The 22,120-nt window shown below is 41.7% G+C and overlaps 1 protein-coding gene across 1 annotated transcript in view; it reads left to right on the top strand.

Moving 5' to 3' along the window:
• Positions 1 to 22,120, top strand: part of VIPR1 (vasoactive intestinal peptide receptor 1) — a 115,741-nt gene that overhangs the window by 27,528 nt on the left and 66,093 nt on the right. Inside the window, exon 2 of the mRNA XM_084508726.1 lies at positions 10,851 to 10,947. Coding sequence (XP_084364852.1) covers positions 10,851 to 10,947 — 97 coding nt within the window. The remainder of the gene's footprint in view (positions 1 to 10,850; positions 10,948 to 22,120) is intronic.

The following is a 22,120-nucleotide window of genomic DNA, read 5'->3' as shown; positions in this document are numbered from 1 at the left end:
TATTCAAAACATGAGATTTATGTCTTTCTCCTGTTCCCACTGGGCAAGGGCTGACTCATTTCCCAATGTTTTTTCTAACCAATTTCTCGTTTTCTCTGTTAGCTCTTTGCTAGCTGACTGGGATATGTTGAGGAGAACACAGAGTCACAGAATTATGGAATGGTTTGTGCTGGAAGGGTCCTTAAAGGTGGTACAACCCCCCTGCTATGGATAGGGACACCTCCAACCACACCAAGTTGCTCAAATTCCATCCAACTTGGCCTTAAACACCTCCAGGGATGGGGCACCCACAAATTCTCTGGGCAACCTGTGCCAGTGCCTCACCATCCTCATAGTAAATAATTTCCTCCTTATATCTAATCTAAACCTACCCTCTTTTAGTTTAAAACCATTACTCTTTGTCCTATCACTAAAACATTTAAGCATTCCACACAAAGCAGGACCTCTCCTCAGACAAAGGTGGACATCAGCATAAAATGGCATATGACAAATCTCGTCTGAATGTAGTCATCTGATATTTTTGTTTGTGGGTATGTTTTTTTGTTGTTGTTGTTTTATCTGTTGACTTGATGGTTTATCCTAGGCTCCCTGCCTCAGTTTCTCCACCCGTCAAAAGAGGCTAGAGATACTCCCTTTGTAAAAACTTTTTGAGATTTACAGCCTTTGGCATCACCTGTGAGAGGTCTGGTGGTGCTGTACTGCTAAGATTCAGTTTTGCCGTCCGAACACTTACATCTCTTTGTATGTCACTTGTGTCCTGGTACACTTCCCCTTTTAAATAAACAAAGCAGAAACATTTTCCCCTTGAGCTTTTTTTCCCCCACTGTGTTGTTATCTGGTAAGGAATGATGAAAGGAAATGCCCGGTGTAATAAAGTAGAATTAATTATCTGCCTGAGTAGCCAGTTCATCACAATTTATTTGCATGGTGGAAAACATCTGCGAGTTGACTTTGCATCAGGGACTGATGGGAAGCAAAGCTATAACTAACAGCCAAGCTGGCATAGTGAGACCATGAAATAAATGAGGGGCTGAAGTCCTTGCTTCTTTAAAGCCATTGATAAGCCTTCTTCTGGCCAAGTATAGCTATGTCCATATTGTGGAAATTGCCAGTGTGGGTGCTTTGATTTGTAATACAGATATTTCTAGTACCTGACGCTTCACTTTGGTCATCTGTTTCACTTGCCACTCAGCTGTGTACTCAGCAAAAGTGACAATAATTGAGATGCAGCCTTGTCATAGCAGCCTTGCATCTGGGGATCTTGAGTCTTTTCTGAGAGTGATTAAGTGGAAGGTGGTTGGGTCTGGCAGAGGTATTAGGTGTGGCCCTTAGGCTTCTGCAAAGACATCAGTGCTCTCTTCAAGTGGAAATGTTTGTATGCCTGGTTTAGACAGTGTGTGTGTATATGTCATCTCATGTTTGTTATATTTCCATGTGTGTCTAAGGCTCTTAGGCTCATGTTACAACCTGCTTAACCTGTAGATTTAAATCCTTCTCAGCCAGAAAGAGTGGAACCAGATTTCTGAGTTATTCCCATGTTTAAATAGAAGTGGTTTCCTTATTGACCATTCACACTTTGAAAACTGTTCAGAATGGATTCTGATAGTTTCAGCTCTTGTTGATTGTCTCCTCCAGGAATGTAAATCCTTCCTAAAATCTCCATCATCAGTCAGTCTATTAAGTGCTGATGAGAAGATGTGTTTCTTTATCAATTGCTTACATACACTGTGTTCTCTATATAGACCAGCCGTTGGGCAGGGTGAGGGGCATCAAAAATACCTGAATCCAAAGCTCCCAAATGTAAATGCAATTAAAAGCATTTCTCTAGGAGAGCTCTGCAAAACCAGACAGTGATCTCCAGCAAGTTTTATTCTTCTAAATCAAGGCTGCCTCTGCGTATCTGTCCTGCACTATCTTAGGTAAGGTTCTCTTCAGTTGCCCTCTGAATGGTTTTCTCCATTATTGTAATTTTTTTTCTTCACTGCAGCAATACTCCCTGTGGTTGTCCTAACCTTGCACTCCCTCACATGTTTCTAGCAAGGTGATTTACCCTTTGGTTCTATCCTCAGCTAAAGAAGAGAGGAGTGGCCCTGTGCTGATTTATCAAAGATGGCAGCTCTTGTTCTTGGTGTGTCTCCAAATCACTGGGGTGCTCTTGAATCCCTCATTATTAGGAGTAGTGACTCAATCCTTTGTTCTCAAATACAGCCTCAGTAGGGATCTTGTCTTGGTAGGCTCTTCTTGGAAGCTGCTGCTGGATCCTTTAGGCTGTCTGTGAGAAATCTTTTTATAGAGAGCTCTGATGCTTTATAAAGGATACCTTACAAATCTACAGGTGATGTCCTCACACAGAGCCTTGCTGATTAAATCCCTTTTGCTTCCTTTGAAAAAGGAGAGATTCTTTTTTTCCTCATCTCTGAATGAGCCAAACACATCTTTTGCCAATATTTTTGTATTTTTTTTTTCTGGACTCCCCCTTGGATATAACCAGTCTTTGAAATAAAATGCCTATATAGATTGTTCCAGATATACATGGAGTTCAATATGAAGTTTGAATGGTAGCACAAACAAGCCCTCTTAGAGGTGCATTTTCAGGATGGGAAGTAGTATATGAATAGTAAAATCCAACGATATTTGTCCTAATGCTGGTTTAATTAAAAATGTTGAAAATATTGACAACCAAGGAGGCTAAAACCTTATCACCAACTGTATTGTATAAAGATACTGTGGTTACTGCTGGGAGGATGACATATATTGTAAGAGGAATTCTTATATACATGTCTTTTTTATTATGTGTTCTGTGTTTTTTTGCTTCTTTATTTCCTCCTAGTTGCTCTTTGGAAATTGATGCTGACCTTAACAAACCTGTGCTCAATTAAAAAACACACAGTTTGCCGTTTCTTATGTTTGCTGGGAAGTTTGGAAGATCCATGCCCTGAAGTCACTGACTGTTCAGTGAGCTCAGGAAAAATGCAGCCAAGTGCTGCAAATGCTGAATGTCCCCACTTTTGACTGTTCAGCTGGAGATGTTAAGGCTGTGCCATAATAAATGCCAGCAAGCCCACCCTGCTGGATGCCACTGAGCTTCAGAATGCCACCTCTGCCTAGAAAAGGCCATGCCTAGGACACTGGCTGCTGGGCTGCCCTATAACATTGCCACCTTGCTTCTTCACAGTTGTTTCCCAAATGCATAGGAAAGACAAAAAGCCTGAACTTTCAAAGACAAGCATACTCCAGCCTATGCTATATTGGTGGTGCAGTAACTCTGGATTAGTGCCATTTCTAGACATTCTTAAAGCTTTCAGTTCCCTAAAGTTAAAAAACATTGCACGTTTCTAACCCAAACTATGGTTCCTCAAACCAGACCACTGCAGAATTCCTGAGAACATCCAGATTTGTTCATCCTGCTCCCCAGTTATAAATAATATCCAATAACCAGCCTTCTGGGAGGCTTGTGGAGTTCTGTGTGTTGACAGCTGTACATAGCTCCCAGGCAGTGGGGCCTGACTGAGAACATGAAGTGCAGGGAAGAGACTGCAGGAGCTTTACTGTGATTTTGATCAAGCTCTTTTGCCACAGTCTCCACACTTACAAGCCCATGAGCTCCCCAGGGGGTTGCTCAAACTGCCACTCTCCATTGCTCCAGATCTGGGAATCCCTTCTGCTCTTCACCCCTACCCAAAGTCTTACAACTTTCTGGAGCCATCTGAGCAAATGAATCCAACTCTTCTTCAATACTGTGGCAGGTGTACCTGTTGGATGGTCATGTCTGGGTTGGATCTAGAAGGAAAACAAGATTCTGGTGCCACAGTTGGAGTGAAATTAAGCATCAATAGATGGATACAGCAAGGAAAAGGCAGGACTGGGTGGGGGCCCCAGGGCTTGGCCAGGGCGAGAATCAGACCTGGATGGATGGAGGCTTTGTCAGGAGTTAGGGTCTTGCCCAGGACTAAGGTGACAGGAATGAGCATAAGCAACAAGTGGATTTTGCCCACTTGGGGCTTTAAAGTCTCTTCTGAGTTGAGTTGGGGACTACTTCTCCTGTGCACAGCAGTCAAGAGGTGGCTACTCATTGGATGACTCAGTGCTGGGTGGGTGGCAATTCAGGAAAGGATTAATAGGTACCTGCACATTCTCATGAAGACAAGTATCTTTTTTTGAATAACAGCCTTTCAAATTCAATGGATCTTGAAAACAATACAACCTATAAACTTATTAGCATGCTTACTAGTCTTTCACTCAACTTCTCCTGACAGGTACCATCTCTCTTCTACTCTTGGAGTACACTGGGGAATGATGGGGCTACCTAAAGTGTAATCATTCGACTTAGAAATGAGCCCAGGTCTGTGGGTTTTCTCATTCAACTTCAGGTATTTGGAATGTAGACATCCACCTCTCAAATAGTTGCCTAAGGCTCCCTGGATGAAGCAGTATAGGTTATGTTTCCTCTAACCTATTTTAGACAGTTCCTGTAGCTTGAGGTGACTCATGCCCTGAAAATGCCTGCTTCTGTCTGCAGGCAAGGAAGGATAATTGATGTGAAACAGGCAGATGTAGGTATCTACATTAGAGATGTGTGCTTTTTGCCTGTTGGATCCAAAAATCATGTGTCTGGGTCCTGGGGCTCAAGCAGTTCTGGATCTGTATTTCTTTTGTTCCTGTAACTCCCTGAGCAGAAGCTTTGGAGGTGAAATTCCTCCAGAAGGTTTGATCAGTTCAGTAATTAATACTTGGAACAACCTTTAAGAAAAGAAGAATTTTCTTCAACCAGGCTCTGTTCCTTAAACCCAAAAGTAAAAGGAAATTAGAAGCAGTCGGTGACCTGTATTTCAGGGCAACCTGCAGGTTACTTTGCTGCACTCCAATTTCTAGAGATGTCAGGTAGTGGAGTCCCCCTTTTTCCTTCCTTTGCTGCCCCTTGGGATAATCACTGTCATTCATTGCTTGTTTTTTTTCACAACCATAGGAGAGATATTACAGCCCTTTGCTCTTCTGTGCCCTAAATAATAGATCTAAACACCACTGATCTCAGTCTTGAAGCTGCTCTCTCTTTCTGCAATAACCTACATTGAAGTCCTTCATCTGAGCTTCCTGGAAAGGAAATTCATGCTTAGCTACTCCAGATGATAATTTTAAGTAAGGAGCTAAATTTTTTTACCCAGTCATCAGAGCTGTCTCCTACACAGTAGTGGGAATTTTCTGAATCGCTGCCTCTCGTTTAATCTCTCTGTGTCATTACTCCAGTGCCAGGGCAGAGCTTCTTGCTTGAGAACCTAATTCAGCTTTCCAACAGAGGGATATACAAGCTTGTCAGTAAGGAGTTAAACAACACAGCTGCTCAGCTTCCCTTTCCTTCTGGTTCTTCAGGCTCTTTGCAAAACACTGCACATGTTTCTTTGATCTCCCAAGCCCTCACACACAGAGGGGACAATGAGACTAAATGAAGTCTCCATGCCTCCAAGCTCCTAGATTGATTAGGCCAAGTTGTCTTTGTTTAACACGGCCTGCTTAAATGAGCTGGAAGAAAAACATCTGCTTTCCTTGTCAAATGATAGATCTGTTATTGGCATGATTATATTTGGCAGAAGCATAAAATTGAGTGAGCAAACCCAGAGTAAGGATACTTGGGTATTTGCCTGGACCTCTTTTATTTGGGATCATTTCCTGAGGACACATGCAACTACCCTTAGTCTGAGAGTCCCTTGCCGAGGGCTGGTTGCAGAGTAGTGTACTTACAAGAGCTGAGATCATAGCAGAGTATAGCTTGGCTCTCCTTAAAAACATTTAATTGTTTTTGCAAGTTCTGAAACTGTAGTTTCCTTATTGACCCTATGAAGGCCACACAGAGTGCTTTGTATGTTTTGAGCATGGTCTTATCTCTCTTTTTGTCTATAGTGCTGGTATGTAACGCTTACTTCCCCTTGCTGACATGACATTTGTACTGTGCATTTGATTCTTAGACAAAGTTCAGAAGAGCAAACAGTGGTAATACTTCATAAATAATTTATAACTTTTTTTTTCCCTCAAGACCACCAGAGCTTATGAAGCTCTTAGGTTTGACAGTGTTCAAAAATGTGTTATCCATCACTACAGATAGAAAACCTTTGTTAGTATGTTCTGTGGGTCCACTCTCTTTGCTCATTCTTGCACTTGAACTACACACAGTATTTTTTTGGCTAACTGAAAAGGTTGTTATGAATAAAACTCTATTTTCCTGAGGATGTTCAAAAGGAAGAAACTGCAAATCTAGTTTTAAGACAGAGCTGAATGAAGTTATGGAAGAAATCAGAGCCAAGACTGTTGCATAAGAAATTCCCTCAGTCTTGTGTTCCTACAAATAATAAGCGTAAATGAAAGTCTCTGGACTGAAGCTAGCGGTAAGCTCTTCTGGCATAGCTCGAGCTCTCTAGGGCTATGCTGCTGAGGCTTAGAATAAGACTTACCTGCTAAAATCTTTCATTTCCTTTGCTGTCCGCATAAAAAAAAAACTTGAGAAACCTCAACACTGCCTCAAGCAGTGACTGTGAAGTTGTGTTACAGGCAGCTGAGGCTCTTGTCTAATACATTTACTGCCTCCCCATAGCTTCTGTGAAGGTCTCTTCATTCAGACCACTCAGAAAAATGTGTCACTATTGTACAGCCTCTGGGAACTGAACGGAAATGGGTGAGGGATGTGGTTTCATCTTCTGTAAGCTTTCCTGTTCTACCCCTCCCTTGTTTGCCTTGAAATGCTGTTGTCACTGTGGTCACTACAGTCACCGTCTCTGCTGGATTCTCCAGGTGACACTCTGAGATCAGGAGAAAAGGAGGTGCTGGGTCCCATGTTACTTCTTGTGAGCTCCTATTCCTGTTTACCTGTAGCTGTGGCTTTGCTGTGAATCCTACCTGCCTTTGAGGAGTTGCCGCATGGCTAGCCTGGCCCTGCCAATGACAACATAGATGAAACTGAATATTTCTGTGGCTCCTTCAGTCAATGACAATCCTTTAGATTGTATTTAATTAAAAGAGTGTACACAATGGCTTTCTTAGCATTACCAGACTGCTCACTAATCCTCTAACAATTGTTGAGATCCCACGGGAAGGAAAGCTCTCATTAATAAAGACTTTGGGGATAATTCCACATGGGAGTTGCTGCACAATTCAGAGCTAAAGTAAATCACATCCAGAAAAAAAAAAAAAAAAAAAAAAAAACCAACTTCCCTTCATCATTCTGCTCAGGGCTTCAGTGTGTGTACTGGGAAAATGGCCCCGACAAATCCACCACGATTTTTACATGGTAACTCATCCTCTCCATGAGGGCATTTAGGAAGGGAGGGTGTACTGGGCTTGAGCTAGCTACACATCCATGATGGACATGCCAGGGAAAAAGGATTATTGTTCACTGGCTAATTTTAATGTGATCTAACCAAAGCTATGGTCATGCTTTCCCTTTCTCTACACTTTTTGTGTGGGAAATGTGAATTGGTGCAGCCCTTAGCCCTGTGTCTGTGTGGCCAGTTGGCCAGTTCCCCTCTGCTGTGAAAGATGCCAAAATCCCAAATCTCTGCCTTCTCCACAGGGAGAAAAAAAAAAAAAGAAAAAAAAAAAAAAAGACCAAGCTGTGGAAGCAATGAAGTGAGTTCATACCAAGCTATCTATAAAGTCTACTTCATTCCCTTCTGGGAGCAGTACACCAAGAAAGGAGAGTTATTTAAACTCTGGTCTCAGGGAAGGTACATTTTAGCAGGCAAGACTCCCAGCTCTTGTGGGATCTTTGCAGTCATAAGCAGTTTGTCAACTGGGAAACGAATTCAGGCAACTGAACTTGTCACCCTGTTCACCACCAGGCCAGATGAACTGATGACCTACTAAAATAATAAAAATAAATAAATAAATAAATGCTTTTCTCTTTCCTATTGGTGTCCAAAACCATTTTTTCTTCTTCTTCTGCAGTCTTTGTTAGCCCATAGCAATGACAGCTGTGATATGTGAGGGCTGTGTTATCATTGGGGAGGTAGAAGTAGGATTGCTGCAATTATTTATTTCCTTATTTAGTGAATGTAGAGAGTGAGCCGTAAACTAGAAGGCTTCAAACGTGAGTCTGTTTGACCTTGATGATTCAGTTTAAGGTCTTTTAGACACTAAATTCACACATCACTGGCCTTCTCCAGCTAAATAGTAGGTATTTTAGTCTGAACTGGTCCAACTCCAGTCATCAAAGAGACATGAAAACCTTCAGGGCTGATGCTCACAAGCTCTCTGTGGACTAGAAGGAATAGTAAAAATCAGTTCATACTAAACACATTGCTTTTACCCAACTAAGAGAAGGGAAGATGTGTCCCAATGAGAAAGAAGGTGAAATACTCTAAAAATAAAAGGTATCTTGTGCTATTTTAGGAAGCTTATTGTATCTATGTGGCATCTGGGTGGTGTTGATCCAATATATGTTCTACGAGGGGCCACACACTCCTGGAGGGAAGGATGTTGGCAAGGAGGGCTACCCTGGGGCATCATCATATAAATCCTACCTCAGTGCCAGAGCAGTGCCCTGCTCTGCTTAAAACCAGTGGGGACCAGGCACCTAAGTACTCCTCCAGTCATTAGAGCCATCCACCTTGCTTAAAAGCTCACACCAGCACTATGTAAGCCAGATCAACTGTGTCTTGATTAACATAGATTTATTTCCTCTAGGACTGGATGGAAAAAGATGAGATTTTAAAAAATATATCTGTAGACAAATTTCCCTGAATCTATCATAAGCCCACTTCTGAAACTACTAACAATGTATTGGCTCTGCTTTTTTTGAAAGGTGATGGAACATTTGCTCAAAAGTAAATATCAGGTAGTGGGAGTAAATATGCAATCAACCAATTTAGGCATGCATTTTTAGTGCAGGAAAGATGGTGAAGTACTTGCTAATGGGCTCAGTAGAAAATTCGCTGCATAAAAAATTAGAAAAATGTGTTGTAAGAGTACATAACACTTTGCCAACCCTGATCAAAGTTAGAGATGGATGAATTAATTTATAAAGTGAAAACTCAAATTATTTATAAATGTGAGATGAATTTGGCAATAGGTTAAGTCCAGAGAGTTTTAAGTTTCCCTTGAAAAAGTCAGAATGTTCTGAGAGCAGAACATCTCAATCTTTGTTTTTTACAGCAAACCCCTTGTGCATTTTATTTACAGTTAAAATAAAAAGGCAAGAAGTGCTGTAAATTAAAACAAAAAGAACCTACAATATTTTAAATGAGACAGGATAAAAATTCCAAAGTGCTGTTTTCCCTTGGAAAAAAAAATAAATATTTGAGTACCAAGACAACTCCAAATAAGTCTCCCACGCCATGTTGTTTTTGTTGCTGTTGTTTTAATTTGATTGGAAAACCACATAATTAATTGTCTATACACTACTAATCAAGGCCCGTTCCCCACCAAAAGGAAACTACAGTCTGAGCAAGAGATGAGGTGGAAGAGGGAAGAGAGCTGGTTGGATTAATAAGAGATGGTGAGAATAAAAAGTAATACATTCAATTTTCTTATAATTTCAATCCAAGGGGCAAATTACATCAAATAATTGTTCCTTCAGAGGGTTTCTGAATCTTCTGGTTTCTAGCCTTGGCTAGAGGATGAGTAGGGAAGTAGCTCATGTTTTGAAATGAGACGTGAAAAGTTCTTTCCTTCCTTTCTCTGCTTATTTTCAGAAAAAAATAAAAATAAATAAATAAAGATAATCACCAACAGTGAACACTGAATCAATGAGTTTTAATGGGGACAGGCTCTAACCCTGCCTCTCAAATCTGTTACCAACTCAGGGTCTTTTCTGTATTTAGCAGTGACTGCACAGACTCAGGCCAAGACTTCTGCTCTCTCCACATCATTTCCCCCTCACCATCTCTCTGCAGCTCAATAGGTTTCTTCCAGCTCAATGCAGTTTGCCATCTCTTTGAAAGAGACTGGGCTTTGTGTTTGGTTTTCTGTGGTGCCTTGCATAATGGGACCTGGATTTCAGCTTGCCTTTGCCAAAGCAATGAAGTGGGGTGCTCTCTCCAAACTGGGAGCATGTTGGGGATATTAGCAGGGTTGTGCTGTGGGTCCCCTCTCCGGCTCCTGGTTCCATTTTTTGGAAGCAAATTGTCATGATACATACTGTGTGATTGAAGCAGTTCATGAAATTCATGATGTAAGGAGGCCACGATTAATTACCTGTGCATCTATAGACATGGCTTTATTACAAAAACAATGTAATTAGATCCGACTTAGCAGAAACCACTTGGGGGAAAAAAAAAGTCATGTTACTGGGAATTTTCTGTGTTTTAGCTCCTTGATCTCCCAGTCTGCATCTGAGATTTTGTTCTTATTTGATTTGGGTTTTGTTTTGCTTTGAATTAGCATAAGCCAGGAGGCAGGCCATGTGAGAATGGAGGAAATAAACTATGTAAGCACAGATCCCACTGCTCTTGGCATGAATTTTAAAGCTGCCATCTTCCTGCCCTAGATAGCTGTCAGTGTTAGGCTAGTCAGGCAGAGCTCCTGGAGCATAAAGAAATGGAATTCCTCCTGATAATCAAAAAATAAATAAAAAATAAAAATAAATAAAAAATTTAAAAAAAAATAAAAAAATAAAAAATAAATAAAAAATAAAAAATAAAAAATAACATTTAGATTTTTTTTAAAGAAGGCATGGAGGGAAATGCATTTTTTTCAGTAGGCACTGGTTTACACCCCCTTCTCTTAAACAAACATAAAATGAGACTGGATGCATATCCCCATTGTGCTGTGGCTCAGGAGAGCTTGGCTGGCCGTGAATCCCTAGGAACACGTCCCTGAGTACAGATGGGTTTTGCTCACTCTCCTTTTCTCTGCCCTTTCTGTAGGTGTCCAGCACGCGTCCAGAGTGCAGCATCATCCTGGAGATTGAAGAGGAACGCAGCCAGTGCTTGGCAGAGATCGCTATGGATAATCAGACCTCAGGTAAGGGACCACCCTCTTCTCTCCGTGGCCTGCAGGCTGACATCCCTGGCCTCACATCTACCTTACCACTGCCATTTCTCACCCCTTCTTCTGCAGGAGCAGGGCAGTGACTGGATTCTCTCCAGCTGGTGTTGAGTTCTTATGTTAGTATATAAAGAGAAAAAGGTATTTCCAAAGCATAATTCCATCAACCAAGTGTTTGAATAGCTTGATGAGAGTCACCCCCAGTCTCCCAGCTGAGTGAGCCCTGCCACTGTAGTTTCCTCCCATACATCAGTCAAAATCACTTCTGTCCTGGGGGCAGAGCAGAAGAAGGAAGGGTGTGCTCCATGGCTGAAAGGGGACTCTGAGGTCTGGCCAAGTAGCTGCAGGTCCTCTCCTCGTTCACATGCCAGGTCCTGGTTTTGTGTTTAATGGAAGTGTAGGGACCCATGGAAGACTGTCAGGTTCTGAACATGAGTGATCAGATCAGGGAAAGGGATGGGAAGATGCATATTCTGCTTGAAATTTGCATCCCACATCTTGAAGAGGAAGAATTGAAAGAGGATGTCTTCTCATCCTCTTTCACTTGGCATTGTTTTTAAATAGGCTGCAGACTGAAGGGCTGTTGTGCACAATGCTTATTAATGATAGAACAGCATCCTTGTGCCAAGCTGGTCCCTAGGGGAGCTTTACTGAATGCAAGTATGGCTTTTGGCCCCTGCTTTAATCTACTGAGATATATTTTCCTTTGATTTTGAAACTATTTCAAGCATCCCTGTACAGTTAAATGGAGCTGTTTGAAGAAATGTTCTCCTAGAATCCAGTAAAGAAGGGAGTCGTCAGGGTAGTTTAAAACCTTCACTTGAAAGCGAGGTAAATGCTTTATTTCATGGACAAAATGTTCATTTACATGGACATCTAGATAAATTCAATTAAATACAGTACATTCAAAATGGAAAAATAAATACTTAAGCATTAATATTTTTTCTGATTTCCTCAATGAAAAGTTTAATCCAAAATATATGTATTTTTTCTCCACTGAAGTAAACTGCTGAGTGTATTCTTGCAGATTCTGATGTAAAACATGTTCAGTCATATTGCAAGCCATTAATGTCTAAGCTGTAGAAAACATCTAAGAATATTTTGGAGTTTGGGTTTCGTAGTGGAATGGTGAAAAACTGGTTGGGGTAATTCTACATTTCACCCATCATTCCCATAGTCATTATACAGGACTGATTCAGAAATCATAGTTGTGAGCTTTATGAAATAGTCTTGTCCATGGGACAATACCTGCTACTCCTGAGTCAATGTTAGATGTCATTTGCATGTGTCTGTTTGTCCTGTGTGGAAATAGTCATCAATGGTATGAACGTGGAACAAGCGTGCAAAGGGACACAAACAGCATGTCTAACCAAGTTTTACAATGCAAACTTTGTGGAAAATGTTTGCCGCCCATTTGCCTAGACACATCTGTAGGCATTTAAGAGCTCAGTACCTGCCCCATAGGAAAGCACTCATGACTGCCCTTGCAATCAACAGAAAGAAGCCAGAATCTCTCACATGCAATTGCTCTGGCTCTCAAATGGGAGACTATGAAAGTGATGAGGACAGGCAGCTTCAAAATGTCTAAGTGGCATGCATTTCCCCCTTGGAGTGTCCAAGGCACAGCATGTGAGCTCAAATAGGTAGAAAAAATCTGTTTTTCTGTAGTGGGACATAACTTGACAAATGTAACTGAGCACAGCTGCAAAATAAAACTTTGAACTTTGTGGGGTGGAGGCAGCAGGGACGTGAAGATTGTTGCAACTTAGTGTTGTCAGAAATAGATTAAAAAAAAAAAAAAAAAAAATCACTGCATAAAATCTCCTAGCTAAAGGCTCCCAAGGAAAATATAATTTTAACATGGTTGAGTCCCACAAAGGAGTAGAATGGAAAGCAATCAAGACTCCCTGCCATCTGTAATGTAATACCTTGATTTATCACCAGGTATGCGTATTGCCTTCTCTGCATTCAACATCCCGTTAGCAAAAAGAAAATCACTTGAGATTTAACAACCGATCTATTATCCTTTCTAATTAAATGAGTGGAATTAAGGAAACACATGGTTTCAATACAGTCTGGAAATAAAGCTTTGTTTAGAAGCTATTATCAATTGTATTGATCAGAGGGGCTTAATCACAGATGTAATTTGATGTGTCAGATAGATTAGTCATTTATTAAGAACACCTTATGGTAGTACTGAGATTGATGACCAGCTCAGGGTAAGCAGGTAGATTTCCGCTGATAAACAATAGCATCTGTCTTAACACTGTTTTGTCTTTGAACACCTATTCATTATGGTGGGTGTATGGGCACATGTTAAATCAATGCTTTCTTTCTAAATTATATCTCTGTGGTTTTGGTCTAGGTAGTAGGTATCAGTTGCTATTCCTACCAGCAGCAAACCTGGACCACAGATATTCATTATGGGCCAGACCAGAGCCTGTCTGTTCCCCACTCGGAGTGTGATTCAGTACCTGTGAAGTTACCCACATTTGAGGAGAGTGTGTTAGGGCCACAGGAGAGGTATGGAGGTCACAAAAGGGTGACCACGTCCGATGAGAAGATCTTAGCTTGTTGAGACCAGGAAGGGCTGCAGAAGGTGCAACTAGGAAAAAAACATCAGGGAGGGTTGGTTTGAGCTGGCAAAGAGTAAAATATCTGTGAGATTGAAATTTGGGCTTTAGAGGAAGTTTGTAACCATCAGAGGACACTGAACAGCCTTTCAGGAGAGCTGCAGGAAGGTGTGTTTTATTGACTTTGTGATGGAGCTTGCGTCGTTTATGAAAGGGCATGGACGATGCAGTTGAGTATTGCAACACAGGACTGGGTTTCATGAGCAGGTCTGCCCTTGCAATCCCCTGCCCTGTTATTCTGTTACCTCGATGCTAAAATAACTACAAATCTTGTACAACTTGTGTAACTTGTAACATGATAATTGTGATTCCATAACAGAAAGGGATTCTTTAATATTAAAATCCAGAGAGGTAGAAAGATCTTTTGGATTCACGTTTCAAATAGATATTGGTTGAGAATGACTTGGTGAGAGATTTTTTCACCTGATTTTAGGTAGCTCTGATGTATTCTGGCTGAATGTGGGCATCTCTTTTAGGATAAGATGAATCACGTTCAGGTTGTCTTGACTTGAGGCTTAGGGAGCTCGTGTTGGAAATAACCAGAGCTCCCAGATGAATCCTGTCCTGGTGTTCAAGGGCTTGGAGAGGGGTTGGCCAAATGAGCTGACATCGTAATTCCACAATTAGGAGTGATGAATCTGTACATTCACATAAAAAAAAAAAAAACATTTTGGGAAACAAAACCTTCATTTAAGTATTAGTTAAATGATCTTGCCAGCCTCTTTTTCCCCAAAGAGTGTTTAAAATATAATTTGTAGCATTATTTTAAAAAGTATTCTGAAGAACTTGTTACTGTGCAAGCGGCAGGACTCTCCCCTGCTCAGTGCAGGAGATGATGCACAAAATGCCTCCTCTCAATCCCAGTGCAGAGTATGGTCCTGAAAGACCTAAAAAATCAGTAATTTTTTTAATCAGCCTGTACCTTTCCTATAATGTGATATAGGAGACAATTGCTGGGTATTAACATGTTGGAAAATGAGTTTTGGTTATTCTTTCTTTTATCACACAGTCAAGGAAAAAGTGCTGCTGGGTTGCATCACACATAGATGTACCTGAGTGCTGGATTAGTGAATCATTCTCTGTTAATTCCTTAATTTCCTACCCTAAGCATGTTTCAACCTCGCTCCCTGCTGGTGTCACAGCAGTTCTCCCTGCAAACTTTGCCTCACTTGATGTCCACAGACTGATGCAAGTACAGTAGCACTGTTGCTGAAGTTAAAGTGGCTCCTAGGTTTTCTTGGTTTTAGCTTTTCTCCTTTAAAATAAAAATAATATTTTCCTATCCAGAAGGGGTAAGTTGAGGACAAACACACTGAAAAGGATCCAGGTATTTTATGATTTGGGCTTCTGGAAGCACTGTAGGTAGATAGAAGAGGAAAGGCAGTATTTTGGCAGCACCCGCAATTAAAATTCACAAGAATTAATTATGTATCTGAGGAGAAATAACACTCCCAAAGAGAAAAGCCACATCATTTCTACACCGTGGGTGCACTATATGTAACGGGTAGCACGTCAGCTCTGGGAGTTCAGGTGCAGAGTTCATGGGGCTCCCAGGTCATCCCAAATGTTCGTCAGCCAGTGCTGGGCAAGTCCTGCCTGGACTGGATCAGTTCGACCCAAAGATTTGAATGCCTTCAGTGATTGCTTCCCCACTGGATGAGCACAACAAGAAGTTTTGAGAACAGTTCTGCAAACAGAACTGTTCCCACACAGCCAGAAGCTGCTGCAATAGGAGGATGCGCGGTAGCTGCCTTGGGCTGTTGTCTTTTCCTTTCTCTTTGCTCTCCAGCTGTGTGGGGCTGCTTCTCTGGTGGCATCTCCCACCACTACAATATAAATAAATGAGGCAATTCCATAGCCTGGGGTTCTCCAAGGCACTTTCTTGTTGTAGGAGCTAATGATGAATAGAGTTCCTCAGTCCTCTGCATTACTTTGAAAATGCTTACAAGCAAATTTCAAAAGCAAAGAATGCAATCCCAGCCCCACTGAAAACCAGGCTTTTACTCCAGATACTTTTTCAGCCAAGACATCTGTATGCAATGCGGAGACTGCTCAGCTAATAATACACTTAGCAGCAGTAGGGTTAGGAGGAGAGTATAGCTGAAGGGGATTTTGCTTTCCAGGCCCACAGATGGTGGCAAATCTCTCTCCATGTGAAGTGTGTCAGAACCCCTAAAGGCTTGCTGCAAGGCAGGTCTCACTGCCACATGGCTGCTTGCTGACTTCCACTTGCTTTTTTTTATCCCTGAGCACAGAGAGTGACCTTTTTTGTTGTTGTTGTTTGTTGCTGCCTTTATTTTTTTTTTTATGAAAGCTTCTCCCTCCATGGATGCAGTTTAGAAATAGTTGGGTTTAATTTGAAGCACCCAAATAAAATAATAAATAATTAAAAATCCTGACTTTTTTGGCTGTCTTTCTTAAGTCAACAAAAGCAATCAGGTCTAGGTGAGTTGACCGCACTCATTCTCTTTTAATCCCATTACTGCTAATCAATTCCCTCGGCAATCAGATATCCTTTTGGAAGGGGGAGAGTAATTTGGGGATGACAGTTCAATGAGGTACTGTGTGACTCATGGTTGGATGGGATGAGCAGCTCTGGTGACAGTGCTTCTATGCAGGAAAGCACAACGTGATACATTAAATGGTCTTTGTGGAGCAACTTCTCTTCTTGTACTGGGGAACCCAGAACTGGACCAGTGCTCCAGGTGCGGCCTCACCAGTTGAGTGTAGAGAAAGGATCCCCTCCTTGACCTGCTGGTGATACTTTTGACTAATGCAGCCCAAGACACCATTGGCCTTTAAGGCATGGGCACGTTACTGGCTTGTGGTCACCTCAGAATCCACCTGGTTCTTCTCTGCCAGGCCACTTTCCAGCCTATATAGGTACTTGGCATTACTGCTCCCCATGTAAAAGTCTTTGCATTCCCTTTGCTGAACTTCCTTTTCTTTATGGTTTTTCAGTTTGTTTGGTTTCCTCCAAAAGGGAAGATCTTCTGCTCAATTTGGATCCTAAAATCCTGTAGAAGTTAAGAGGAAGTGAAAGGAACTCAGAACAGCTCAGCTGGAGGCAGTCAGATCAACATTTTGTCTGTCTGTTTGCCACAGTTCAGTAGTGAAGAGATAGCTGAGGTGATTTTTTAAGTGTCGTTGAGTATTGCCAGTAGCCATCAAGGAGCTGCTACAGTTGAGATGCTTCTGATACCTTAGGTACTTCAGCACTGCACTTTGTAGTTGAAATCTAGACCTATCTGTCTTACAAGCATGATTTGAAACTCAATAAAAAATCAGAAAAGTGGATTACATGAAAAAAAATAGTCCCAATCACCCTCCCAGCCACGCTTCACGTACAATTAAGTTGTACGTGCTTCAGCTTGCTTTGGGCAATAAAAGTGAGTCCTATGATCCCATCACCATCACTGCCACATGCAAATGAACCCAGGTGAAGGATGGCCCATGTTGTTTATTCTTTATATAATGTATTTGCTGTTCCACAGACCTGCAGTAGAGGCTGGCTTGAAAAGCCAAATTTGGAGCTTGGGGTTCTCTTGCAGTCTCCGTTGAAGAAGTCAAGGCATGTTTGACGAGAGAAGAAGCAGCGAACATATGGAAATTAAAAGTCAAGCTGGAAAAACGTTAATGAAGTTTAAATGAGGAGTCTGTTTATTCATCACCATCTGTTTATAGAGCAGTAAGATAAGAAATAATTAATAGTTCCTTGCTTGCAAAAGTTCAAGCGAATTCTCACCTTCCCGGTTGCATAAGACCTCCTGGGACAGATGATGTGTAGGTCAGGTTTGTGTGGCAGCCTCTCTCCAGGTGCACCGTGGCTAGAGCAGGCACTAGGTGGCTGCTTGCAGCACAAGCACACGAGGCAGTGAACACAGCAGGGGGACCACTCACCCAAGGCTGTATGTGTCACGTATTTTGGCTGCGTTGAGTGGTGGTGCATCCCTGAGACCTGCCAAGTGCTCCTGTAGGTGTTTCTTACCCCTTCACATGCATTGGATGGATGGTTTTGTCAGCAAAAGGCCACTGCTTGAAGCTCAGTAGTGGAGGAAATGTTCAGACAAGCCAGCGAGCTGGCAGGTTTGAAGGCTGGTAGCTTTCAGGGGGAATATACACCTTGGCAGACATGCAAGGGGTGGTCAGGGTAATATTGTCAGATGGCACTAGTGCAGCCAGAGGACAGACCTGCCCCTAGGCTGAGGATGTCTGCAGAGAGAAGCAGACAAGCTTGTGCTGGTGGTTCAGAGCAGTTACAGAAAATAAGAAAAGAAAGCCCTTGGACAGTGGCTGACTCTTGCAAGCCATTAGCCGCACATCAAAAATGTTAACAGATGCTCTTGAATAAGTAATGTGGCCTCCAGTTGTCCAGTTGTTGTTTCAGAAGTGGGAAGGGCTCCCCTAAGTCCTATCTCATATCTACTAGCATCTCCAAAAATCCCATATATCCTGGGACACCAGGAATGACTGCTGCCTTCTGGAGAGCTAAATCAAGCCCTGAGGATCTAGTCAACATATTCAATGAAGACTGGAGGGCAAACCAATTCAGTCTGTTAAAATAGTCATTTGTCCTTAACAATCTCTTGAAAGACAAAAGGACCTGCAAGACTTCCTTCTATCTTGTCTTTCCTAATTTCTTTGTTTACTGTAGTCTCTAACACCAGTCCAGGGGATAAGGAGAGCTCCTTCATTTCAGTCTTGGTACAAGCAGCAGTGTTGGTCCAGCTGCCAGATTGGATATCAGTCCTTACCACTCCTGGAAACGTGGCTCTCCTACAAGAGCAGAATATTCAGCCGTGTGTCATCAAGACCTTAAACTCTCACTTGTCTGTCTTAAAGGATCAGTAGAAGAGTCAAGGAGCCTTCTATGTAATGGAAAATTTTCTTTCAGTTACCGGATGTAAGCCATGATATTCACTTGGGATGGGCCACTCTGTGGTACCTCCAAATGGTCTTCCTTCATTAACGCTTTTTTTGTCTGCTCTGGGACTCTTCCCTGCCACCAACACATCGTGCTGCAGCTCTTACAGCAGTGGCGTCTGCTCTGTGGAAATTTTAAAAGCCCGGTATTTCTTGGAAACCTAAAAAGCCCTGTATTTCTTGGAGGATCATCTACCCTTTGCCATACTAGGAAACTCGGTACTGAAACACGAGAAGGAAGCATGTTGTCACCACAGAGGTAAACCCAGCTTCAACCCTCAGATGTGATCAGCCCACACAACTTTCCTATTGGCTGCTCAAACACAGCCTAAAGCTGTTGGCTGTTTTCCCACACAAGGAGGCTCTTCCTCAAGAAATGATGAGCACAGGTGGTTTCCCTACAAAACTGTTACTTGGCTGTGCATGGTAACCCCCAGCTCAAGCTCTCTGCCAAGGGCTGGCAATTCCCAGCGGAGGTGCAGTGCCTTCTCAGGATGCCCTCTGTAGAGATGAAATTCAAGCACAGATCTACACAGCACCCAACCAATCTTCCATGTACGGCTAAAAGCTGTTTTTTCTGTTTTTGCTTTTGTGTTTGTTTTTTTTTTTTCCCTTGACCTCATCTTTCTAGACACACAGTCATGAGATAAGATGTTAGCACATCTGTTTTCTGCCTTAATATGCTGTAGGGGTGGAGGCTTTGCTTTTGTTTTGCCTGTTGCTGACATGTCCTGGCTGCAAGCTTTCTAACAAACAGCCGTGTTTATTTGACTCGGGAACAGCTGTCCTGTAGCTTTTTGGGATTAACAACCATTTAGTGGCATAAATCTTGTACTGGAAAAGACATTTTAGCTTGGAGAATAAGTGACATTTGGAAATACCATTGGACTCTTAGGTTATTTTTCTTTTAGAATGCTATAATATATAAATGCACATAGCATTAGTTATGCAAGGGATATAGAAATAAGGAAAAATGCCATCACTATAGACCAATGGAAAGCAAATCCAAAACATCTTCAAAGCTTTGGCTAATTGTTCAGATGAAATCCATCTATACAGAGCTCTAAATTTATTTCTGACAGTGTATTTGTTGACCTCACATCCCATCAGATTTCTGGTTAGGAAATATCTCCTTCCTGCTGTTTCGTTTTTTTTTTTTTTAATTTTATTTTTCTTACTGACTGTGTCAGGGCACTTTATTGATGGTATCCAGCCTTTTTATGTACAATAAGTATACTGGAAAATGTTGCATATTCCATAAGTTATGTCAAGCTCCTGTTACAGTATATGGCTAAGATCCAAAACCTGCTGCAACTAGTGGATGTTTTTCTATGATTTTACTGTGCACTGGACTTTCTGTAACTTAGGTGCTTTTATTTCTTGATAGCCTGAGCTTCTAACCTAGGAAAATGAAATTGTGGAGAACAGAAGCTGAAGTCTGAAGTGCTATACAAGGTCTAAGCAGGGCTTCTATTGTGATTTTTTTTTTTTCTAATTACTGGTGTCTCACAAACTTTTCTTTTTTCTTTTTTTTTCTTCCCTTCTGACCATTAAATATGCCTCCAAGTAAAACCAAAGGCCAGGTGAAAATGCATTGCTGTCCCTCTTGCCCCTACCTACCTACAAAACTTCTCTTCTTCTGCAGATGCTCCCAAGCGCTATGGGCAAGAAGCACACTCCCAGCATGTTCAATAAGCAAGAACCAATTCAGGAAGAATTTACTTGATAAAGCACACTCCAGCTTGTGCAACAACAGCAGTAGCTTTTTAGTAGCAGGACATGCAATCTGTGGCTTGTGATTTGTTGAGGTAACTTCCCTTTTCCCCTTCCTTTTTTAGTGGGGTTTCATATTTACCCACATTTACCATATTTAACATTTACCTGAAGAAGAGCAAGATAAAATGGGCTGTTGCTTGCTTGTTTGCCTTCAATGAGCAAGTCAAATGAGCTGGTCACTGGAATGGCTGGCACTTCATTCAAGTGGCCAGGTCTTCTGAGCTCTCTTCTTGGTGCTACCATTCGAGTTGCCACCTATGTTTCCAGAATGGCGAGGAATTTACAAAGATCAAGGTCAACGTTGTAAGGCTGAGGAAAAGTCTCCTGGCTTTCACAGGATTTGAACCATCAGTGAAAGCTGCTGCATTTGTGTCCTGTCTTTCCTGAACTTGTTTAATTATGAAACCCCACCAAATCTCTGATGTTCTCCTCAGAACATTCATGTCTCTTTTTGGTCAGTGAGATGGTGAGGGATGGAGGAGCTCAGCATCAGTCAGTCCCATGTGAGATCTCACATTATCACTGCACTTACTGTTGCCTTCTTAATGATCAAGAAAGCATTTCTTGAGGTTGAGCCTACTCATCTTCAGCGACCTAAATTCAAAGACAGCAGGTACAGTTTAACTTCTCATAACTTCTGCAAATGCAGCGGCATTTGCAATGAGCAGTGAACGAGGAAGCCCTGGATCAATCCTTTAAGCATCCTCCATGTCAGAGCACTAAAGAACTGTTTCTTGTTTAGATGTTGGTGAGGACATAAGTGATATTTGAGGCAACCCACTTTATAAATCTTCGTCATGTCTTGGCATTTTTTGTTTCAGTTTATGGATTCCGGAATTAAGCAGAAAGGCTCAGTTCACAAGTTTGATTTATGAAACAAGTGATCTGGAGGGATGAAAAAAAAAAGTCAAGTGTTTATTTAGTTTGTTGTTTAAAGAAAAGCTGAAAGATTAGAAACTTTTTTTTTTTTTAATTTGTTTCCTAGTTGATGTTGATGATGGAAAAACTCGTAGGATTTTCATGCTTAAAAATAATCCTTCAGAAATACTCTCTGGTGATTTCTTTCATGCTGTTTATTTAGAATGACTCAGTCTGGGGGCTTAAGGTGAGTTTTCCTTCATATGTCTTTGAGTCAAATTTCTGCAAATATTCTGTAAAAGATATCTTTTTACTTTTCCTGTTGAGTTCCTGGACAGTTTCTACGGGAAGCCCCTGCAGAAGTGCAAATCAATTTTTATAGCAAGAAGCAGTGTTCTGTCCAGCTTGTACACAGAGTGGGAAAAATCAAATTGATCTCTCTGTCTTGCCACACATACAGAGACAAAGTCCACAATAAACTCTTGTTATTTATCCTCACAGGGGATCTGTTTTGCCTTCTGTGATTTCCCAAGTCCATTTTCTCCTGAATTGGTACTGCAAACCCCTCATTGAGGGGAGAATAAAGGAGCATACGTGTGCCACAAAGAGCAAAGCAGTGGTGGGAAGAAAATGCAACAGTGCCAGGGGTTTGCCTGCTCTGGCAGTAATGTGGTTTTCCTTCAGCTAAGTGGTTTCTCTGTCACATCCTGCCCACGGCGCTGAGGTGATAGCATGCAGCGATAGGCAAAAAATATCCAAATTGAATGCAAAGCTATGAAAAGTTGAAAGGGAAACTCTGAGGGGACAGGTTTGCTTTGGAAGAGATCATCAGTGTTGATAAAAATAAAACCACAAGAGGTGGAGGCGGCAGAGGAGAAATGCACACAGGATGCAGGAGTGGGGCTGGGGGACGGAGGGCACAGCAGTGAACACAGGACAGAAGGGTTGAATTTTACAGA

This window comes from Aythya ferina (assembly GCF_964211825.1).
Source record: "Aythya ferina genome assembly, chromosome: 2".
NCBI lineage: Eukaryota > Metazoa > Chordata > Aves > Anseriformes > Anatidae > Aythya > Aythya ferina.
This window is presented reverse-complemented; position numbering and strand designations above follow the sequence as displayed.